The sequence below is a fragment of the Melospiza georgiana genome, chromosome 5 (genome assembly GCF_028018845.1).
Source record: "Melospiza georgiana isolate bMelGeo1 chromosome 5, bMelGeo1.pri, whole genome shotgun sequence".
Taxonomy (NCBI): domain Eukaryota; kingdom Metazoa; phylum Chordata; class Aves; order Passeriformes; family Passerellidae; genus Melospiza; species Melospiza georgiana.
In genome coordinates, this window is record NC_080434.1 from 14,017,611 (window position 1) to 14,039,223 (window position 21,613).

The following is a 21,613-nucleotide window of genomic DNA, read 5'->3' on the forward strand; positions in this document are numbered from 1 at the left end:
GGCCTACATGGAAGCTGGAGAGCAGCTCTTTGTCAAGAACAGTAGTGACAGGACAAAGGTAATGGGTACAAATTGAAAAAGGGGAAATTTAGTTTAGATATTAGGAGGAAATTTTTCACTGTGAGGGTGGTGAAACATTGGAACAATCTGCCCAGGGAAGTTAAGGATGTTCCCTCCCTGAGGTATTCAAAGCCAGGTTGGTTAAGGCCTTGAACAACCTGGTCTAGTGGGAGGTATCCCTGCCCATGGCAGTGAAGGTTGGGACTAGATGATCTGAAAAAGAGCATCTCTTCAAGGAAAATGCTGTATGCCACCCAGATAAGAGCACCACAATACAGGGAAGAATCCAGTTCTTGAAAGAAGAATTAGCCATGCTAGTAATGATTTATTGTGACCTAACTAATGTGCAATTAGTCAGGTCAGATCCAGATGAAGCCAAATTCCCGTGACCCACAGGACAGCAATTTGTGTGCAGCACATCATCACTGTATCCCAAGTGACTGGCAGCAATGACCTTAGAGAGAAAGAGGCACCAGCCATGGATCAAGTGGCTCAACACCTCCAACAACATGGGGAAAAAAAATGTCTTGCTCCCTGATATATATATGGAGCAGTATCTCAGCTTTTAACAGTAATCATCCTTTTGATCAAGAGGAAGGATGTAGAAAGTACACACACAGCAGGCTACCCTTCAGTTTTACCTGTGGGACCACAGATAGGACATGAAGAAGTGGGATGGAAGTGAATAATGGCATTCGTTACATCTGTATTGGAGGACTCCCAATATGAAAGATTCAGACACAGTCAGGTTAAACTTCCAGAACAAAACAATATAAATGAACTTAGCTGCAGCAGCTATTAGTGCTCAGTTGACAGAAAATGCAAAATAACTCTACTCAGCACTCTTTCTTAAGATTGTCCTTAAAGAATAACTAGTAACAACTTGCCTTCAGTAGCTTTGCTGCAATTTCTCCCTATGTAAAAGTTTTAGGTTACCTTCAAAGTACACATGGAAAACAACTACTATTTGAACTGGTGAACTGAAATCACTGGTGATCTATGATAAAATCAGTACAATTGCATAAAAGCAGTGGAAACAACAAACAAGACATTGAATCCAAACTGACATCCAGAAAGCTGTTACCTAACACAAAAGAAAAGAACCCACTGTAGCAATGTTAACATAACTCATAATCTGCTTATGGAATTTTTTTTAGTTTTAGGTCAAATGCTGATCTAAACAAACTAGACTCTTTGTAACTGAACTTCTAATTTAGAAAATCAGTTAATTCATGCCATACTCACTCTGTAATCTCTTACTGAGCAATATTTTTTAAAATACAGCTAGAATGTTGAATCAAGGACTTGAATCGCATCCCGTTTTTACCCTCAATATTACTGCAGGACAACAGTGATAGGACACACTGCATTTTGCTGACAGCATAGCAGTGCCTCTATCAGATTAGTTACACGGAGCAAGGACTCTGATTTTCTGTATTGAGAAGAGTAAATGAGACACTTTCCTTGTTAAATTAGGTTACTGTTTAATCTCATCAGCATTTTACCAAGTCTGGAACACAGTGCTAATTAAGTTAGTTAATACTGAATTTGAACAAGACATTGGTAGACTAAACTTCCATAAAGATAATAATGTCACACTAGACTTGGCAAAGACAAGCCATTTGTATAAGGCAACACATAAAGTGATGATCAAAGTAAGTAATTCAACTTTAGACAACAAGAAAGGTGGGGGTTTCTTTGATGTTATTCCACTGTGAAGAGTTTGTAATTAACTTAGATTTAATAACTAAATTGCATCCTCTGTATAAAGCTGTGAAATGAAAATATTTTCCTTTAATGAAGAATACTACTTAAAGAATAGGGCTGGTTGTGCTAAGCACTGTATGAATGTTAAAGAATGAAAACAAAACAGTCCCTTTCTGATCATGTTGTTTTGTTCGCTCCCCCCTGCCCACTTTTTCACTTGCTGCCTGTGCTCCCAAAGCTTCCCAGAGCCACCCTAAGCAGAAGCCTGCTGACCAACCTGTGACCTGTTAGGTCACAATACCTGTGGCCTAGTATAGACCAACATTCCAGCCTTGGGCCACTTTCTTGACAGAGGATGGGTGAGAAGGCTTTTACTGAGTATTAGGATGCCCTGGCATGAGAGGGATGCAGTAGGTACAAGCTACTTGAAAAAGAAAGGCATATATCCAGTTTTGTCTGCAGTTTCCAAATGATAAATTCAATACCTGACAGAAGAACAGAGACAATGTTTATAAATGCAAGCACTTTATGGTTTCAGCAAAAGCAATTTCTTCAAGTTTATCTTGAAATCTTTGAACTAGACAGGGGTATCTGCATCACAGAAAAGAAGTAGGCCCTAGATGAACATGTCATCTTACACTGCAACGTCTCACCTAGGCCACCTATACATCTGAACTGTGAATTCTTGGACCGAAAGAAACTATTGCTGAGAACTAAACAGGGGCACAGAGTCATAGGCTCCTCCATGACAGCACAATAGTAGCACTGGCTTTCATAATTTGACAGGTTTTGTAATAGAGGCAGGAATAGAAATTACTACTATTTTTATAGACCTGTTATAAACCTGTCCAATCAGAGGAAATGCAATGATTTTAGTATTTATTTCCAGTAGTATACACAAAATACACCACACCCCAAAAACTCACAAGAAGTATCCAAGTTCACAAGATTAATGTTCCATTCTCTGAACACCCAACTGCTTACTCCTTAAAGAGACTGCATTAACCTCCAAAAAAGTCTACAATTTTCTTAAGCACTCTTTGCAAATGCAGTAAAAATAATTCAAACCTACAATTCCAGGAACCTGAAAAGAGAAGCTCAGTTTTGATGTAAGATGTTTCAAAATTTGCAGTAATTAAAATGGAAGGTTGGCACGTTCAACTGTTGCAAAACATTCTGTGTGAGTAACATTAGTCTCTCAGGAAATATTTTTTAATCAGTGTCACCAGACTACTTTGCAGTTTTATTACTGAAAGTCACCAAAAAATGCCTGAATCAGCAGGACTTTTCAAATTACTTCCAAGAAAACAGAACTCAGACTTTAGGCAGTAGGTCTTACCTGAACATTGCTTTTGGGATAATAGAAGAAAAATGGCTTCAAAACTGGAGACCTAGACATACAAAACAACAAGCATAAATGCATTTACCTAGAAATTAATGAAACTTGCAGATCATACACCTTTTGGACTATTCATACACCAAACACGTGGGAAATTAAATCCATTCAACCATGTCTAGTAATGGTTTTTCAACAAACTTTGGAAAGCCTGAAGAGTGTAAACACTCCCTAAATTCCATTATTAGGAATGCAAGATTTTGTTTAAAAAACTGAAAAAAAAATTTACTAAGGAAAAGTAGGCAAAACAGCAAAAATATTTTCTTGACAAAGGATGTACTTCTTGACATTGAAGTCTACTACACTGCCATTAGCCCCACACGGATACCTAGGCCAGCTACACAGGGCTACTGGAAATACAGCCACAGGTTCTTCTCCCACCTTCATGTGCAGTATTTGCTAAATGACAGGAAAGTTTTAGATGAATAAGCATCAAAAGGTGAGGCTATAAATCAGCACAAGATTTTAGCCATATCTAGAAAGTGAATCAAGCCAATTTTTCTAAACATGCTCAATATTGCTGTGTTCAGCTCAGTCATGAAATGGTTTCATGCTAAAATTTTGTGGGATATTCTCGCATTTGACCTTACATTTCTAGGTGAAGTGAACTCATACAAATGTAAATTTGGTGGGCCCATATTCCAAACTACCAACTACAAGAGAAAACTGGTCCAGAAATTTGCATGTATTAATGTGGTTGAGCTACTGCCTTGCCACAAAGTCACATTTCAAGCTTTCCCTACAGCTCATTAAGCAAAGACATTGCTATGAGCTGATCAAAAACCTAAGTAACTCACATTTAATTCAATAAAGAATTTTACTATTTGCATACATATCCTATTATCAATTATTAAGCACAGTGACACAGGAAGATTTAGTTGCTTCTGTGGCTGCTGTCCCAAGCTGGGGAAGCTTGTGATGGTGACTGGTAGGAACATTATAATCACACATTACAACAAGTTAATGGTCAGGAGTTAACTTACACTCTGGGGCGCCCTCCAACAATTGCAGTGAGGCCAGGGGCTGGAAAAGGAAATTAAATTCACAAAAGAATGGTTAAAGCCTTCTTCAAAACGTCAGAGCTTGCAGCTTACCATAGCTTGAATTTATCCATTTTTAATAAATGCAGGGAAATCTCTGCATTTATTACATACATTCCCATAAACTGACAAAACGGAACATTTTATACAAGTTAAAAGGCAAAACACGTAACTATGAATTTTAACAAAAAAAAATTTAAATGTGCAAAGTGTGAACTAAATCTTTAGAATCAAATACTTTGTATATGAATGCCAGGGAGGTAACACATTTGATAAAAAAGAACTTTGTCTTAGTTTTTTTGTCATTCTTGTTTTATTTACTTTCAAAGAAAGCAGAGAAAACATTCTGAGGAACCACGGTTTCTTTTAGTATTTAATGACTTTGCTTGCATAGATTAACTGTTAAATCTGAATCACTCTCTCTAGCCTTTAAACTAACTTTGCTTTTTTAAGGTGCTGAGTAGTGCAGATCCCATTCTCTCTCTGTGGTACCGAGGCAATTCAGGAGTTTAAGGCACGAGCCCAGATCTGTGGTTAAGTCAGCACTGTATTATCAGGTTGCCAGGCTCTGTCATTAAACCCATCTGCCCAGCTCAGTATTTCTGAAAGAAACAGTTCTGCTCTCCTCATCCTGAGTATAGCTTCTCACCCTTCTGTGTGGCATGGACAGCAGGAACACATGATGCATCAGAGCTCCAAACAGGAGGAGAAAGAAACAGTAAAACACATACATTACATCAGCCTAGGAATTAATTAACAACTGTGTAAAGCAGTGCCTTTAAAAGAAGTGCTGTGGAAAGCTGCCCACATGGTATATTTGGCCAAATTAATTCTGGCTAAAAAGGGCCTCAGACTTTCTGCAGGTGTGAATGCTCTCAGTTAGTGCTCCAAGCAAGCTAAAAGCCAGGTAACTGTGCTGTTGTGATACTAGAGCTAACAGTGATGAGCTCTACTCCACAGCAGGCTGCTTTAGCTCGGATTCAGGGCCTTGTCAATGTGGACACATACTAGTGGCAGCAGAGATTACACAGCCTTGCCATACTCATGCTCATCAGAAGCGACTTCCCCTAAAAAGTCTATAATGTTTTATAGTACACAGAAAAAAACACCTTCAAAAGAAACAGCATCACAAACAACCATCTCCTGCTCACTATGTACTGCTAAAAAGAAATGTGGTGGCGGACAGAAAACAAAAGAATCCCTTACGTAAGTATTACACAATTTTAAATAATCCAGTGAGGTTTCAGCCCTATATATCTTACCTGTGCAATCATTCAAGCAGAACTGCCACTCAGCAACAAAACCAGATGCAGAGATTTTATTGAATTATGTGCCTAGTTTGTTTATTTAGGTTGTTGGGGAAGGAGGGTGGATATGGTAAGGTCAAGTTGAAAATACGGGTCCATAAAGCTAGTTACATTATCTGTGGATGTCATATGGGTCACTTCCTGCTAGGCAGCTGAACTGCTCATTAAGGATACCAGAGTTTGCTCCAACATCAATTTCAACTTCCTGAAAGCTTTTAAAGAAAACTCTTCATTTGCTTGCTTTCACACAAGGGACCTTGACTTCTACAACAAAGTAGTTCTCAACAACGACAAGAAAACAGTCCAAGTAAGAGCAACAATTGCTCACACCTCGAGGCTAGGATAACCTTCTTCTGTTGGTCTTTCTGAAGTTCAGGAGCACAAGCTACTGTAACAGCATATCTGTCTTTGGAGCTACTACAGCTATCCCTACAACTGCAGAGCAAAGTTATACCTTTGTGCAAAACTATAATAAGTGTTGCACCAACATCCCAGGAGCAACATTTTAAAGTTCTATGCTATGATTATTGTTTATGTAAATATAAATATGATGGAAGCAATATAAAGTCAAATTTAATTTTTATCTATATGAAATTCCTAGTTAGGGCTCAAGCAGAGAAGACAAAGCAAATCTTCAATTACTGATTGTAAGCCACAACCAGTTTGTTAATTCTGTAAACAGCACACGAGCACTACACCTCACCTCAACCGAGGTCTCAGATTCCTATTACATTCCTCCAGTAAACCAAAAGAAGGCAATGGAAGGTGTAGTACAACCAAGAAACAGTGAACCTTGTCACCGTGTTTAGATCTACCTTCTGCTAATTAAATATGATTGCCTTGGATGTCCCCAAGAAAACTTATAAAAATATCTCTTCATGCAGGAATTTATGCTTATGTTGCATTGCCTGTTTAAGTATCTGTACAGATGTTCTCCCTCCTTTCTGGAAGGCTTATCTTTATCTACAATAACACAAACAATTTGTCCTACTTGTTAAGAATATCAATCAGTCTCAAATGCAGTCTCAAATCCCTAAGATTCTCAGCTAAATTGAAGCTCTTGATCTATTTTCGCAGAAACTTCACATGACCACTTTTTGTCATCAGAGCTCCATTCCTTAGTGCCTCAAGGAAGATAAAAGTATTGTCTCCTCTGCTACCACTGAACCTCTTGAACATGTTGCTTCACTTCAAGACAACGAACTCACCACCACTCTCTGCCAGCTTCCGTGCCTCAGAATGGCATAAAACTGATGCACTGAAGATTGGAGTGATTACCTCTAGATGGGAGACCTTCCTTTCAATGCATCCATATCCTGTTCATCTGTAGGTACAGTGTTTTTTTGGTGTCAAACTGAGTATCATGACACTTATTTTGACCCAAAAAGCCTTCTATTTTCTCACAGTGGCTGGGGACCAAGCCTAAGAACTACAAATTCTCCAGGTGGCTGGGCATTTTAAACCAATGAGTACTGGGAATTACACCACTGGGATTCCACTGTTTTTATTAACTCCCAAATATATTGCACGGTTGGAAAAACTTAAGGCAGTAAGAATGGTAAATGTACTCCTTTCTAGGTGACTAAGCTCTGGTATGGGACTCTTCCTTCAGACTCTGTGTTTAAAGGTTTAAATCTGCACTGAATCTATTCAATAAATATATTATTAGTTAGAAAGTGCTTTTCTTTCATTAATCTGCACAATTTTTCATACAGTCTTATCCTGTCTTCTCATTTTATGACTCCTTTCTCTAGTCTACTTTATGTCTTACACATTTTCAGCCCAATTATCTTACAAAAACTAAACCATCATCCTCTGTGTATACACATCCATATATTTAATTATTTGTCAGGTTTTCTTCCTTAGTTCATGATTGTTTCAGCACACCTGCAGACTCCCACATTTTGGGTCCAATGGCAAATTTGATCGAAATATGAAGGATGGAGAGGAATCTCAAGAATACCAAAGCACACTAACATCCCATGACTGGCACTTCCCTGTGAGCAGAGATGTAGGAACAGATATCCATGTAAATAATACGAGGTGAAGCCCAATCAGGACACAGTCCTTGCTACAAAAGCTTGACAATTTCTGGTTTCCCATGTATGTTTTATCTCTCCAGCTGCCTCTTAATCTTTTTTTATTTTCTCACCCTGTAAAACCCTTCTGTGGATGGACTTGCAAATACAAATTCTTCTAAAAATCCCATATGATGTGCTGGAAAAGAAAACATGATAAATTTCATGAGCAGAGGTAGCAAGCAAACTAAAGAGTACTTGGGAAAACCAGTGTTGCCCTCAGTTGGGGAAATTCAGGGGAATGGATCCATTGATAACCAGCCCTGATAAAAGATGCATAAAATTAGCCCAAATAAGCACCTATTTCAATATGCAGAACCACCATCTTCTAATACCTTATAATCTGTATCATATATACTACGCCCTGTAAAATGCCCTACAGCAGAAAACACCCTGGTTGGAACTTGTAATCAACCTATGAGATGCAAATTCCCAGCAAAACAAGCCTCGTTCCTTCCAACTCTCATTATTCACCACTAGATTTACAAATGGCAGAAAAGCCAGATGTTTTGCCTCCTTAGTATTCCCTCTATCCTATTCCAATCCTACTTGAATGGTCACACCTAATTTTGGATAATTACTACTTATTCTTTAATCCACTTCTGTCAAAAAAAAAACCCCTTCTGTAGAATTCCATATATTTTTCCACAGAATAAAACATTATGCAATATACAAAGGATGCTAGACTGCATGAAGCATTTTGTAAAATGCTTTGGAGTAAAAAAGCATGAAAATGCTCCAACTACTTGTAATCTAAAAAGCTTCAAGCACTTTAAGTTTTATTAAACTTAAGGGCTTTTTTTTGAAGTTTCACAGAATTTCAAGATACAGCAATGTCTCTTGCTGAACAGCTTTCAGCTTTTGACCCTTATACTTCCAGTGATTGAATCAGCTCAACCAATAGGTTATTAATGTATTTACCACACATTCTAAGGAATGAAATAGGTTTTTATATATAAAACCAGACAAAGTAGTCCACTTGTCAAGCATTATTTTTTTAAGTGATCACACTGGAGAAATCTGAAGTCTCAGGTTTTATACTCAGCAGTTCTTACAATATGGTTGAGCACCAGTATAAAATGCATACAGCCTTTTTTTACAGGGGTCAATTGTACGTTCTTAATTATTCTATCTATGTCCTCTGAAAACAGCAGATAGTTTATCTTCTGCACTATTATTCTCAAAAAAACAGGGACTGCAGTAAACTGCTACAACAAGGACATTTCTAAAAGTATCTTCCAACACACTCAGGACATCAGTCAAAATATTTACATATACTCAAGCACTTTAAAATCTCAAGTTGTATTAACCAGCTGTCATCTTAGTGTCAAACTCCGGTCATTTTAATGTGAAATAAGGGTCAGCACATGATTTCAGCTATTAGTAAAACATTTCTTAGCTACTGAACCCCCGTTAAACTATAAACACCAGATTCCCACAGTAAGGCTTCTTCTTGAGCCTCTTCTCTACTGCATTTCACTCAGAATAAAGTATCTGAATTAAAGAAGACGACATAAAGACATTGAATCAACAGACATTATTTAAATTCTAACCATTTGGCTGACTGGACTGTACATAATGAAGAGATTTTCACTGAGTAATACAAACCAAGTCTGTGTTTGCTAGATCTCATGAAGTGAGGGTGAACTTCTATGGACTGAATGTTGTAGAACTGCACTGAACTCCCATAGGTTACTACAGATTTAAAAATCTGAGTTATGTGCCTAGGATTCTCCACTGCCAAGCATAGGAATCTCACTTAACAGGATACCTGTGAAGACCCCACTATTAGGACAGAACTGTACAAACAGATTGAAAGTTATTTTTTTCAGGAGACCAAGATGCATAAAGCCAACCAAACCTGCTGCTTGCTGATAAAAAAAAACCTGGCCATTATCAACTTTCAGACTATTGAGGACTAAACAAAGAATAATTTTATCAATTAAAAGGTTAAACTCAAGTATTAACTGCAAAAAAATATTGAAAGATGGGATAAGGTGTGCTTGGCCTTTTTTTTAATAATATGTATCCCTTTAAGTTCATCACAGCAGCATAATCTAAATGAAAACTGATTAAGCATTTGAACTTGTGAACTAAATACCACACTCAACAGAAGTTTACAATAAATGTCTTCCATTCCAAACAGAAAATAAACAACAAATCACTCTCCAACATGACATGCCTATATACAGTAACTTCAAATTCTTCTCTGGGCTTAAGTGCCTCATCTGCAGTTTTATTAATACTTCACAACAATTTCTGTGAAAGTATGCCAATGTGTCCTGCTGGGCTTTACAACTGGAATTTAAAAAGAATTAGGAAAAAAAGTCAGGGAATAACTATGAAAATCTCAGTCGTTCATTATTGACTATAGAAGCTTCTTGAAAAACGCAACATCTCAAAATTCCCTCTTGCAGGTCTCACTCCTTGCATATATTGCAGAGCACAAACACACACAGGTTTCAGCCCATTTCAACATATAGACAGCATTCCTTTTTATGCATAGGATACAATTTCATAAGAAATTGGGAATTTCAGATCAGCACAATGCCTTTAGATGGTTCTACTAGCGTGGAGGGGAGAGGGAAGGAATCACAATTTAAGCACTCTTAAATTGATCAGAAGCTATGCAATGCTCTCCTTTTATGAGACCTGAGTTTTATTATCCCTGACATATACCAATTCCCAAAAACTATATCATATCCAAAAGTCACATGCTGCAAAGTAAGTCAGAAGTTACTAAATACTGACATTAAGACTAAATTTACTAAAAAGCACATCTGATACTCAAGACCTAACATCCAGTTTTAAGTCTCTGAAGCGAAGCATTCTGAAGATCACTCCACAACAAAATTATTACGATGTGATTTTTAATTACAGGAAGGAAAAGAAGTTATTTTAATTTTACTGTTGTTCCCTGCAAAATCTGAAAAGCCCCAACTGAAAACTCCCTCCAAAGTTTATCAAGCAAATAGGTAAAACATTTTTACTCAAGTGATTTAAATTCAGCCTAAGTGAAAAACACCAAAAGTAGGCTTTTAGGACTGATTATTAAAGAAATCAACACCTATTTTACATACAAATTGTAATTTTCATATTAAGATAGTGCCCAAAAAAAACTACCGACCAACTCCAGCTGACAACTCCACAAGTAGTGACTAGCAGGCTTAAATCACCTGATGAAACACCAGAAGTGACAGTGCCTCTGGATTTCACTACAAAAGATGCAGCAGGAGCTCTTGTGACTCTTCACACTTATTCTGAACCATCAAATCTCATTTCTCAATCTCTCTTCTCCTCTACTCCCCATTCTTATATTTTAGCCAACTTAAATTTTGGTCCCCTTAAATACTGGTGGAGTTGCTCTTCAGCATTTCTTACAGGGAAAGCAGAACCAAGGACTCTTGATTCACATTCTTTTGTGCTTATGCTTTCTTTCACTATCTCAGGAAACCATCTGTAAAGCAGACAGAATACTTTCCAATGCTACTAAGATGTTAGAAAGCTTAGCTGATCATCTTCACACAGCTTGCTAAAGGTTCTTGGATGAAAGGTGCTACAAAGGAAGATTATTATCTGTACAACTGCCTACACAGCGCTTCAGAGTGACAAGCACCAAACTGCTACTGTTGAGAAAGAAGAATATAGTTAGAAACAGTACTCCTCAACCACTATAAACACTTCAAGCAGAAGAGAAAATATTTCCTTTTTTCCAGTACAGATCTAAAAGTGTACTTTGTTTTTTAAAGGTCACTCTTAAATGTCCAAAAGTAATGGAACAAAGTGTTTCAGTTCAGGTGACATCACTTTACAAGTCATCAACTTCTCCTTCCTCCCTGGTGTCCATTATAAAAGATTTGTAATTTGTTTCTGCTTTTCCTCTGTTCTTCCTCTGTTCTACTTTAATTCCAATACTTCATTAAAAGGATATGCAGAAAAAGAAAGAAGGGTTATTTGCAATGACTCTCATAGTCACTATCTCACCTCCTGGAAGTGAACTAACATGGGAGAGTCGGGAGGTGTATGACCAAGCTGGCCACCTTTGAAACACAGGACTTCACTGTTTAAAGGATTTTCATATGGAAAAGCCACTCATGCTTAAAATCTCACTCGTTGTATATCCCCAGAGCTGCCACCATTTTGGCAGAACAAAGCCACCTGCAGTTACATCATACAGATCCATGTGCAAAGCACAAAGCCACATTTGACAGACACGCTCTATCCATGTAAGAGACAGCAGCCACAGCTATTTTTATTCAATGTCCAGTGAGAAAAAGTGGTGCAGCACTGTACAGAATGGGACCTCAGGTGTTCACTGCCCAGAGCACTTGCGCAGGGCATGCAAGGCTCAAGTTCTGGGCTCTCTGCCTGTGGACAATCTGACCCTCTCATGAGGGTGACCATACTGCCATGGGGCATGCTCTGCCCCTCCCTGAAGCTGTGACACTCCAGAGAATTGTAATAATTTCAAAAAATGTCCTAGTCAAATAGAAGGGAGGGAAGAAGCTCAGGGAAAAGGGGAAGGGAAATGAACACCAGGTGCTGTTACTGGAGAATTCACCCAGGACAACAACGATCTCAATAGTCTTAGTTCTGGCTTCTGTTCCCAAGATCACTCACCCATCCCTACAAGTCTTGTCTGTGGACCTGCCCATTTTAAGACAATTAAGCATCAAGAATTCCTTGTTCTGCTCTTCACAGCAAGGTCTGGAATTCCACACGTCTGTCAGAAATTAAGCATCGTTAAGCTGATGCAGTTATTAGTACTCCACTAATTACTGTTTGGCAGTGTTGCAAAATTCTAAATCTCACTGAAGAAAGAAAATTAAAAACATTCTTCTTAATCACAGCTTTAAACATACTCCACACCAACAAGTAGCTTACTAAGCATTCAGATCCCAAATCTGACCCCTCACTGCTTATGTAAGAGTTTACAGGCACAGGTAATACAGAAATTTACCACACAACAGCAACTGAAACAAGTGACTGTATGAAGCAGTTCCAGTATATCTTCCACAAATTAAAAAAAAAAAGAATGACTATGCACTTGGAAGCATGTCAGTAAACAGCCCTGATAGCCTTTGACAGTAGTCATTTTTGTCATGGAGGCCAAAACCCTTTTTGCAGTCCTGTACCTGGCAAGGAAAAGTGCTATTTATCACCAGATGCCTCGGATGATTCCAGAAATAGCCTCTTTCCCACTGCTGGTCATTAGCAGCAGCTCTAAGAATTGAAACAGATTTTTTTTCTGAGAAAAACTTCTACAGGATGTTCTAGAAAGCTTAAACTGTTCCTTTTGGAAACAAGCTCAGCACTCCAACCATCATCCACACAGACTGCCTAACCTATTCCACATAGGAATGCATTTGTTTCATCACTGAAAGCCCTGATAACAAGAACTGAAAGTTTGCCAGTCACCTCAAGGCACAGAAGTTCACATGTTACAGTAACTCAATTTCAATTCTGCATATTTCACCCAACCCACGTAGGCAGATTTTTCACTTTTTCATTCTATAAAGATCTGTGGTAAAAGGAAAAAATCGAACCCTTAATAAAACCAACACTTTCAGACTTCAAACAAGGTTTAAATACACAGCAATTGCTTTATAAAAGAAGCACAGATTAGGAATAAAGAGACAAGTACAGATCCATTAGTTCTGGACCTTAGAGAAAAGCAATGATTTTAAAATCCACACAGCTTACTTTAATTCAAAAGGATGTTTTCTAGGGCACTGTCTATGCATGCACAGAATAAATAATAAGAATATATTTTTACTGTCTTGGTCTGCTATGGAGAAATCACTATGAAAAAGGAGAAACTACTTCAGTTATGATTTCCTAAGTAGTTACAGAAATGATAGTTTGGTCCAACTGAAAATACTGTCCTTCATTCATAAGGAAAACTTCAAGCCTTTATAAGCAACTTACATCTATGGTAAATGCTGACCTGCTGATCAGCCTTCAGAACTACAACATTTTAAACTATTATCTCAATGAGTATTTACAGTTAATTCTACATCATCATCTCTTTATTGTAGACACAAAAAAAAAAGAAAAAAGGACCACCATGTGCTGACCTTGTATCTATAAATACAGCTTTAAAGAAAACCCCAACCTGCATTAAACTGTTCTCTGCAAATAGAAAGACTATAAACACAGAACGTGAGAATGTGCACACTTCTGCACAATTTTTAACCAACTAGCAAAAAATTCATTCCTTAACTGCAAGGCAACACTTAACTATTTCTCCATTAATCAGTATTTTAGATTTGCTACAGAACTTCAGAGTTTCAGGTGAAGCCCATGGAATTTCATTTTGAAGACCTATGTAAATCCTAGATATAGTCTTCATTAAGATATGCAGAAGCCACTGCAAAATATCTAAACTCTGGTCCTCAAATTAGGCTGTCAAAATTTAAATTCTTTTAGAATGGATAATAGAAGTGGGATGAGTACTCATGATTTATGCACAAAACACATGAAAGAGCTTAGAACTCAGATAGTTATAGTGGTGACACCTAAGGCCTTGGGAGTAGAAAGGAAAAAAATTTGCTCAAAATAATCACACAGTAGGTCACCCCAGAAAATTTAGAGAAACCAATGACATTTACAAAAAAAAAAAAAAAAATGTGCCCTTTTTTGGAACAAACATTTGGCAAGTGATAGAAGCACAGATCATTTCACATTACATGATCTTCAAGCAAATACTTAAAAATACACCCTCAAAATTAGGATGGACTTAATTAAATTCTAGTGGTTGGATTTTACCTCACACATCAATTCAAAAAGAAATCTTGCAATATAACACAAAATCAAATTCTGAGGACAGAATAATTTGAGGTTAGACTTCATACTGCAGGATGAGTTAAGTTGGGTATTTAATACGCAATGGGAATTAAGATGCAGATTGTCAGCACCATCACTGCAGTATTAAATTTTTTAAATTATACCTGAGTCTTGTTATTACTTACACAAGCAGCTATACATTAAACAGTTGAAAGTACAGTAGCATCAATAAAAATCCTTTGTAGCAACACCAGATAATGAAGTATGAAGAGAACCTTCAGAACTCTCAAACTGCACATCTCTTCCTAAACTGCAGTGTTATAGCTGGACACAGTAGATTTTTGCCAGTTGAGTAACACTCAGAAAAGTCTAATAGCATTACTAAGTTTTAGGAACATGGTAAAAAAAGTAAATCACTGTTGCACATCAGTGCAGTCACATGTAGGAAAACAGATGGATGAGAAAAAGGAAAAAAATAGGATGGAACAACAACAGCACGGGAAGAATAAAGAATCTAAAAGGAATATAAAGGTGAACTTTGAGGACTTTCATTTTATCATTCTGCTAATGTCTGTTGCATTTCTACACTGAGCTTATACACCTTTAAAAATTACTATTTCACTATGAACAACATAAGAAAGCCTAATATGACCAAGTTTTTGGGTGCTAGTCATGCTCAGAGAATAAAAAGAAAAAATAACTTGAAAATTCTTAGATTATATGAATAATTACCCATGCCAGTTCCAGCTGGTGCAATCTCTTTGGAGAAGATTTCTACAGCTTCTCTTTGTTTATGGTGTACAGCAAGCCAAATAACAGCTTCCCGAGGTCCCTGCTTCAAAAAGGTTGAAATTAGATTAGCTTAGATGCAGAACATTGGTTAAATTTACAAAACTGAAAAATAACTGTAGCTCAGTATTTGAGTTAAATCATTCGGTGACTTTTTATCCACCATCACTATCATTTGCTGCCAGCTTTTCATTATCTTTATTTTGGAATACCATGGAATCAACTATTGGGTATTTCAAGTCACTACGGCACTGTGCCTGCTCTCCAGCATTCTCCAAGAATCAAGTGCTGTAACTAACAATAGCAAATTCTTGGCTTCACTGTCAGTGGAACAGGCAAACAAAGTTTGCTCTTATTCTAAGAGCATTGAAAGTACTCTGGGGACAAGTTAGAGAGCCAGGTTCACTTCTCTTAGCATCAAGGAAGCAGATCTGTCCACAGAAAAGAATTCAAACCTAATCCTTGGGAGATAAATGTGAGAACAGAACTTGTAAAAACCACCATGTTTTCAGAGAGAAGAGCAGATGCTCCCACTAAAGATAAACCAAATGTGCTCCCTACTCTAGCCAAAACACCTGTCCTTGCAGATGAGCACTGTCTCTCATTTCAAATTTTACTTCTCCAAAAAATTCTGTTTTCAGCCACTGAAGGATCTACCATTGGAATCAATACACAAAAAATATACAACCATACAACCCAACAAGTGCAGAATTTTAACATCCAGTCTTCCTAAAGCTATCAAAAGATTTATTAAATTACTACAAATAATAATCAACTGGAAACATTCTTGCAAAAAAACATCCTCATGCATTCACATCTGCTTTCTGGTTCTAAACTGTACCATATAATCAAGATTCCATTTAAAGTTCCATTTTACCTCCTTGCCTGCAAAGGCAAGATACAAATGTCTACGAAAATCCTTTTGAAGTGGATGAACTCAGTATTAAAACTGGTATATATATATATAGGCTGAAGAAATTAATCTTACTGTATCAGAATTAAAACAAAAAAACCAGCAAAACAAAGTCTCAACAATATCATGGAAATCAATTAACAAAGGGTTAGCAGAAAACTAACAGAACATATACAGTTTTTATGCCACAAACTCTAATGCCTGATGTACTATTAAAAAACAGCTTACATGAAACATATCCCAGATTTCCAAACCACAAACTCACTGTCACAACTCCTTCCTCCCCAACAGAACAGAGGATACTAAAAATCAAATATCACTAAAATTACTCAGTGCTGATTCAGGTCCCTTTCTAGCTTAGGCTGGGCTGGTGCTGACAAAGTGCTATCAAGAGTGACAGGCAGCAAAGTCTGAGAAAAAGAAGTGCTTGCCACCCTTTCCTATTTCTCAAGGGTATTTTGTGTTGTCAGGAACAGTCAATCCTCCACACAGCAGCTCAGACTAGAGGCTTACCTAAGGCTGGGAGACACAGTGATTTCACAGCTGCAAAGGCTAACCACTGCACCAGTATGAGAGATGTGCATGGGAAGTAGTCCAGCCACACCACATATCAACACTGAGCTCCAAGTATTGTTCAACTTACCCTGTCTTGGTATTCATGTACCTATTTGCTTCTTTGCTTCAAATTTAGGTAGCAGAACTTTCAAAGCAGGAACTATTTTCCTTTATGTGTGAATATGCTGCCTAACATAGTATGGCTCTGGTTTTGAGTACTGTGATTTGTAACCCAAATAACCAGGTCTAAATTTGCATGGAGGGACACTGTAAGAAAGAGTGTTTAAGTGACTACACTACCCCTACCTGAAGCCCCCATGAGTAAATGTTCTCCTTGGGGTTCTATGACTTTGTATTATAAATGGAAAAGCCAGCTCCACTCCCCAGTCCTTTTTCTCAAACTACCATGGCTCCTTTCCAGATGAAAGCTCCCCTGGCTAGCTTCTTCTAAAATGCTGGAGGAGGCATGAAAGGTAATAGAGTCTGATTTCCTGTATTTCAGCCTTAGCTCTCACATCCTGTTTCAGGCATGGATAGAAGCACATACAATGGTGATAACACTCTGTTTACTTTTAATATAAGAGCTGGGAACTGAGGCTGGAAACACAGAAAGTACTAAAAATACTCTTCCACTGAAAAAATTTCTTTAATGTACTATAAGCAAGGCAAACTGAACAATCAGGAGGGAGAAACTGCTCTACTTCAACTCATTATTCACTTTGTACAGAACTTCCTATACAACAATTCAATTAAAGAATACATTACATTGTGTAATGATCAGGAGTTGGTACAAACTGAACACAGACAAGTTGAACATCTGGAACATCTGTTCCTCTCTTTCAAAATTTTGATTCTGCACTCTTTGTGAGACACTTAAAATGGCAGGTTTTATGGTCCTAAAACGAAAGAGACCACATTATAAAGCTTAGTCCTCAGGAGGCAACTCTTGCTGCTTTGCTGAAGGGAATTGAAACTCAAGCACTGAAATTAACTGCTGCAGCTATAACTTGACCAATTTCTAAGAACACTCAATTTCACTAGTAAGAAGTCCACTGTCCTTCTCCACACCACATTCACATTTCCTTTAGATACAAACTGTTGGATAAAATGTCAGCACTAGTAAGAAACTCAGAGCTGAGTTTTGCCACGTGTACCTTAAGAGTTTTGCAAGGCTGCCACTGACAAAGAAGAATTAAATGCTACTGTTTTGGAACAAACTAAACTATCAAAATATTTAAACTGTGTCTAAGTGAGGACATGATTAACAGTCTTCCTTCTTTAAAAAGGACTTTCATTCTCAAGATTAGGAAAACAGACCATGGATATCACAGCTGCAGTGGCTATGGCCATCATTCATATTCTTACATATGCACTCACAGTGCAGAATTACATAGCTGAAGATTATTTCTTCAGTACTGTATCTAGTACTGACAGAAAATTTTGAAGTTGTGCAGGCAACATAAATGCTGAGATTTCCTGACTGCAATATTTATAGTGCGGTCTTTTTGCATTACATCTAATGCAATTTAAGTTTATGCCACAGAAGTTATTATAATATGGTATTTCTTTAGGAGACCATCAGAACAAAGTACAACAACATTTTTGTAAGATTTTGTATCAGTGCTTCTGGAAGACCCAATACTGCAAAGACCTTGTCACTGTTAATTTTCTACATTAAGTAGTGACAGTGAATTCTTTGCAACATGAAGGGGTGAAATTCCCAAGATGATAATGACTTCCTTTAAAGTTGTGGAAAAGATAACAATATGGAAAGATTAAAAGAGGTCATTAAAAGTTTAAGAACACTCCACTGCATACTTACACCTTCTATATTCCTTCTAGCATGAGGTCCATATGTATCTTCAGACCCTAAAACCTGTATGTTAACTGCACTGTAATCTTCATACCCAAGCTGACTGAAAATAAGACGAGTCCTGCAATAAATGATTTTTTTTATTAGTAAACGGTCTCAAAATGATTATCTGAAGTAGCCCTGTGTGGACCACAGAAGTTAACTTTGTCAAACAGCTGTATAAAAGACTTTATCAGTTGAAATACTGGAATTTTTAAGGATATATATTTTGCTTGGTGAAACAAGTAACATTTTTTGCTTTGGTGGAACATTTTGAGCATGCTGCTAATCTATCACTGTTGTCATAAACATAACCACAGCAATAATGAAGCATACAGGACATAAATACAAGATACAATTTTTTAATTGCTGTAAAGAGATGGAAATGTGTTCACACAATAGAAATGAGTCCACCTTTATTTTTGACGAGATAAAAATAAGACAATCTCATTTAAGGCAACTGAATTTGCAAACTGTGTCTGTACTAAGTTATTTTAAATTATTTTAATTATTTATTATTTATTAGATATATATAAATTTATATATCTACAAACACTACAGTTACAGATACTAGAGCTGTGGGTAATTTTTAGCCCTTTCCTGTGTTAATAATGCAACGAAGAATCATGAACATAGAAGGACACCAGAGATATTTCAAGACTTCTTCACACACATATTGCCAAATGCCTTCTGCTTTCAATAATGAATAAACAAGTAAAAGGAGAAGTACACATGAAAGAAGTAAAGTAAGTCATCTTACAAGCTGCCAAAGCTGTTCAATGTCTTAGGTTAACAACTAATTTGATCTGTATCAATGAAGCAATTAAATTTGTGCGCCTTCTTCTGCACTTGCTGCCACTCAACTACTGGATAGAACTTAACCTAGAACAGACTGGAAGCTGGGTAGTTGAAAGATCACATCCTTAGAACATTCTCTTGAAACAGAGACCCAGACAGGCTCGATCAATGGCCTAAAGACAACTGCATGAAGTTCACTCAGGCTAAGTGCTGGGTCCTGCACTTGGGTCACAGCAAGCACAGGCAGCACCACAGTCTGCGCCAGGGTGGCCTGAGAGCTGCTTGGCAGAAAGAGACTCTCACATGCTGGCTGACAGGCAGCTGAACACAAGCCAGAGTGGGCCCAGGTGGCCAAGAAGGCCAGTGGCATCCTGGCCTGGATCAGCAATGGTGTGGCCAGCAGGACCAGGGCAGTGATTGTCCCTCTGTACTCGGCACTGGTGAGGCCGCACCTCAAATCCTGTGTTCAGTTTTTGGGCCCCTCACTTTAGAAAGAACACTGAGGGGCTGGAGCACAGCCATAGAAGGTCAATAAGGGTTGTAAAAGGTCTAGAAAACATGTCTTGCAAGGAATGGCTGAGGGAGCTGGGGATGCTCAGCCTGGAAAAAGGCTACACATAAAAGGAGGGTGTACTGAGGACGAGGCCAACTCCTTCTACTGTGCCTGCAGTGAGAGGAGCAGAGGAAACGGCCTTAAATTGAGACAGGGGAGATCCAGATTAGGTATCAGAAAAAAAATTTCCACTGTTCAAGCTGTCAGGCACTAGAGTAGGTTTCCCAAGGAGGTGGTGAAGTAACCACTCCTGCAGGTGTTTAAGAGATGTCTGGATCTGGTGCTAGGTGATATGATTTAGGGATTACAGTGATGAAGCTGAGTTGATGGTTGGACTTGCTGATCTTAAAGGTCTCTTCCAACCTTGACAATTCCAGGATTTTATTAACAGAAACCAGGAAGAAAACCTTATGTTAACGTATCTGAAACAGTTACAGTTGCTGACAGAGCATCCTTTGAGAGGGATCAGAACAGCTTAATTCTTATTCTCTATCTGGGCTGACATACACCAATCTTTTGCTGTGTCAAAGAAACAATTGCACATATTAAGCTGTTTAAGACTACATTTGAGATGCAGAATGTGTATATTGTAATTTTCAAAACAGAGAACTAGCCCACTAGCTAACGGGCTAGAGACCACTTTTCACACCAGTTAATCAGCCCTCAAGTACCTCACTTCAGCTTTCCTCTGATGATTATGCAAGAGAGCACAGTATACAGGCTGAATTAATTTTCTAGATGTCAGAGATAGCAGCAGCACTACAATCTGTTTCATTCAAAGATACAAATATAGTCCAGTCTGAAATAATGTCCAAAAGCAAATATGAAATAGAAAACACAACATTCTACTTTTTTCCGAAAATAAACATCTAGGTTCCAGAAAGATGGCCTTCCAGAGGCTCTGAGTCTTTGTATTGGCCACTTTCTGATGGGTTTTTTTTATAATTGGATTTTCTCAATAGCTCTTGGACAGGAGCTTTTAGCATTTGCAATTCCACAGCCCATATCAACCTGCTCTTATCTGCCATATCTCTTGAGGGAAGTCAGACAACTCCTCCTTCACCACAGTGCTGCACACAGGCACATGAATAATCACTCCAAGTTCACAGTAAACCTTGGATTTCTGACTTTTCGAGTGTAGTTTCTGCAGGAGTCTACAACAGGATGGGGAAGAAGCTTTATATAAAACATGGCACAAGGAAATAGATCTCTTAACTAGAAAGACTGGAGCTACTGGAATAAGCAGAGAGATTCCTGATACGGAATTATATTTAAGAGGAATTCCTCCATGCCCAAATATACTGGCATGACAATACAACTGAAAGTTTATCACTCTGTCTTGGAATTGTAACTCTGTCCTAAGAAAAAAAACAAAAATCACTGGGTCACATTTTAGAAAGCACGTTTTAAACACAAACTCAGTAAACTTCCTATATTTCATATCAGTAAGGCTTTTCATTAAAAAGTTCTGTGAAAGCTGCTGAAAACTAGTTTCACATGGGTTTATCTCTGGTATCTAATAAAATTTAATCTCAACCACAGCTTGTTCCTCACTAAATTCAGTCTCTCTCCAGCCACCTATTTTTAAATGTATTTGACACTTTTCTCACTCTGTCCAACCTAACCGAAGTGCAGCTACATATTGAAAACAGGTTTCTTGAAAAGGTTACTTAAGACTTGAAATGTCATCCCAATAGGAAAACTATAATCTTCTAGGATTCTTACAAGGTTAGTAATGTTGCCATCATGGGTCACTGTTCTATTTTCATCACATCTGGA

At 37.8% G+C, this 21,613-nt stretch overlaps 1 protein-coding gene across 1 annotated transcript in view; it reads right to left on the bottom strand.

The window, feature by feature from the left end:
- The window catches only part of LOC131083494 (uncharacterized), a 57,693-nt gene that overhangs the window by 16,962 nt on the left and 19,118 nt on the right, over nucleotides 1-21,613 (bottom strand). Inside the window, exons 12-15 of the mRNA XM_058024271.1 lie at nucleotides 18,454-18,565; nucleotides 15,107-15,206; nucleotides 4,147-4,186; nucleotides 3,107-3,158 (exon numbers count right to left, since the gene is read on the bottom strand). Coding sequence (XP_057880254.1) covers nucleotides 3,107-3,158; nucleotides 4,147-4,186; nucleotides 15,107-15,206; nucleotides 18,454-18,565 — 304 coding nt within the window. The remainder of the gene's footprint in view (nucleotides 1-3,106; nucleotides 3,159-4,146; nucleotides 4,187-15,106; nucleotides 15,207-18,453; nucleotides 18,566-21,613) is intronic.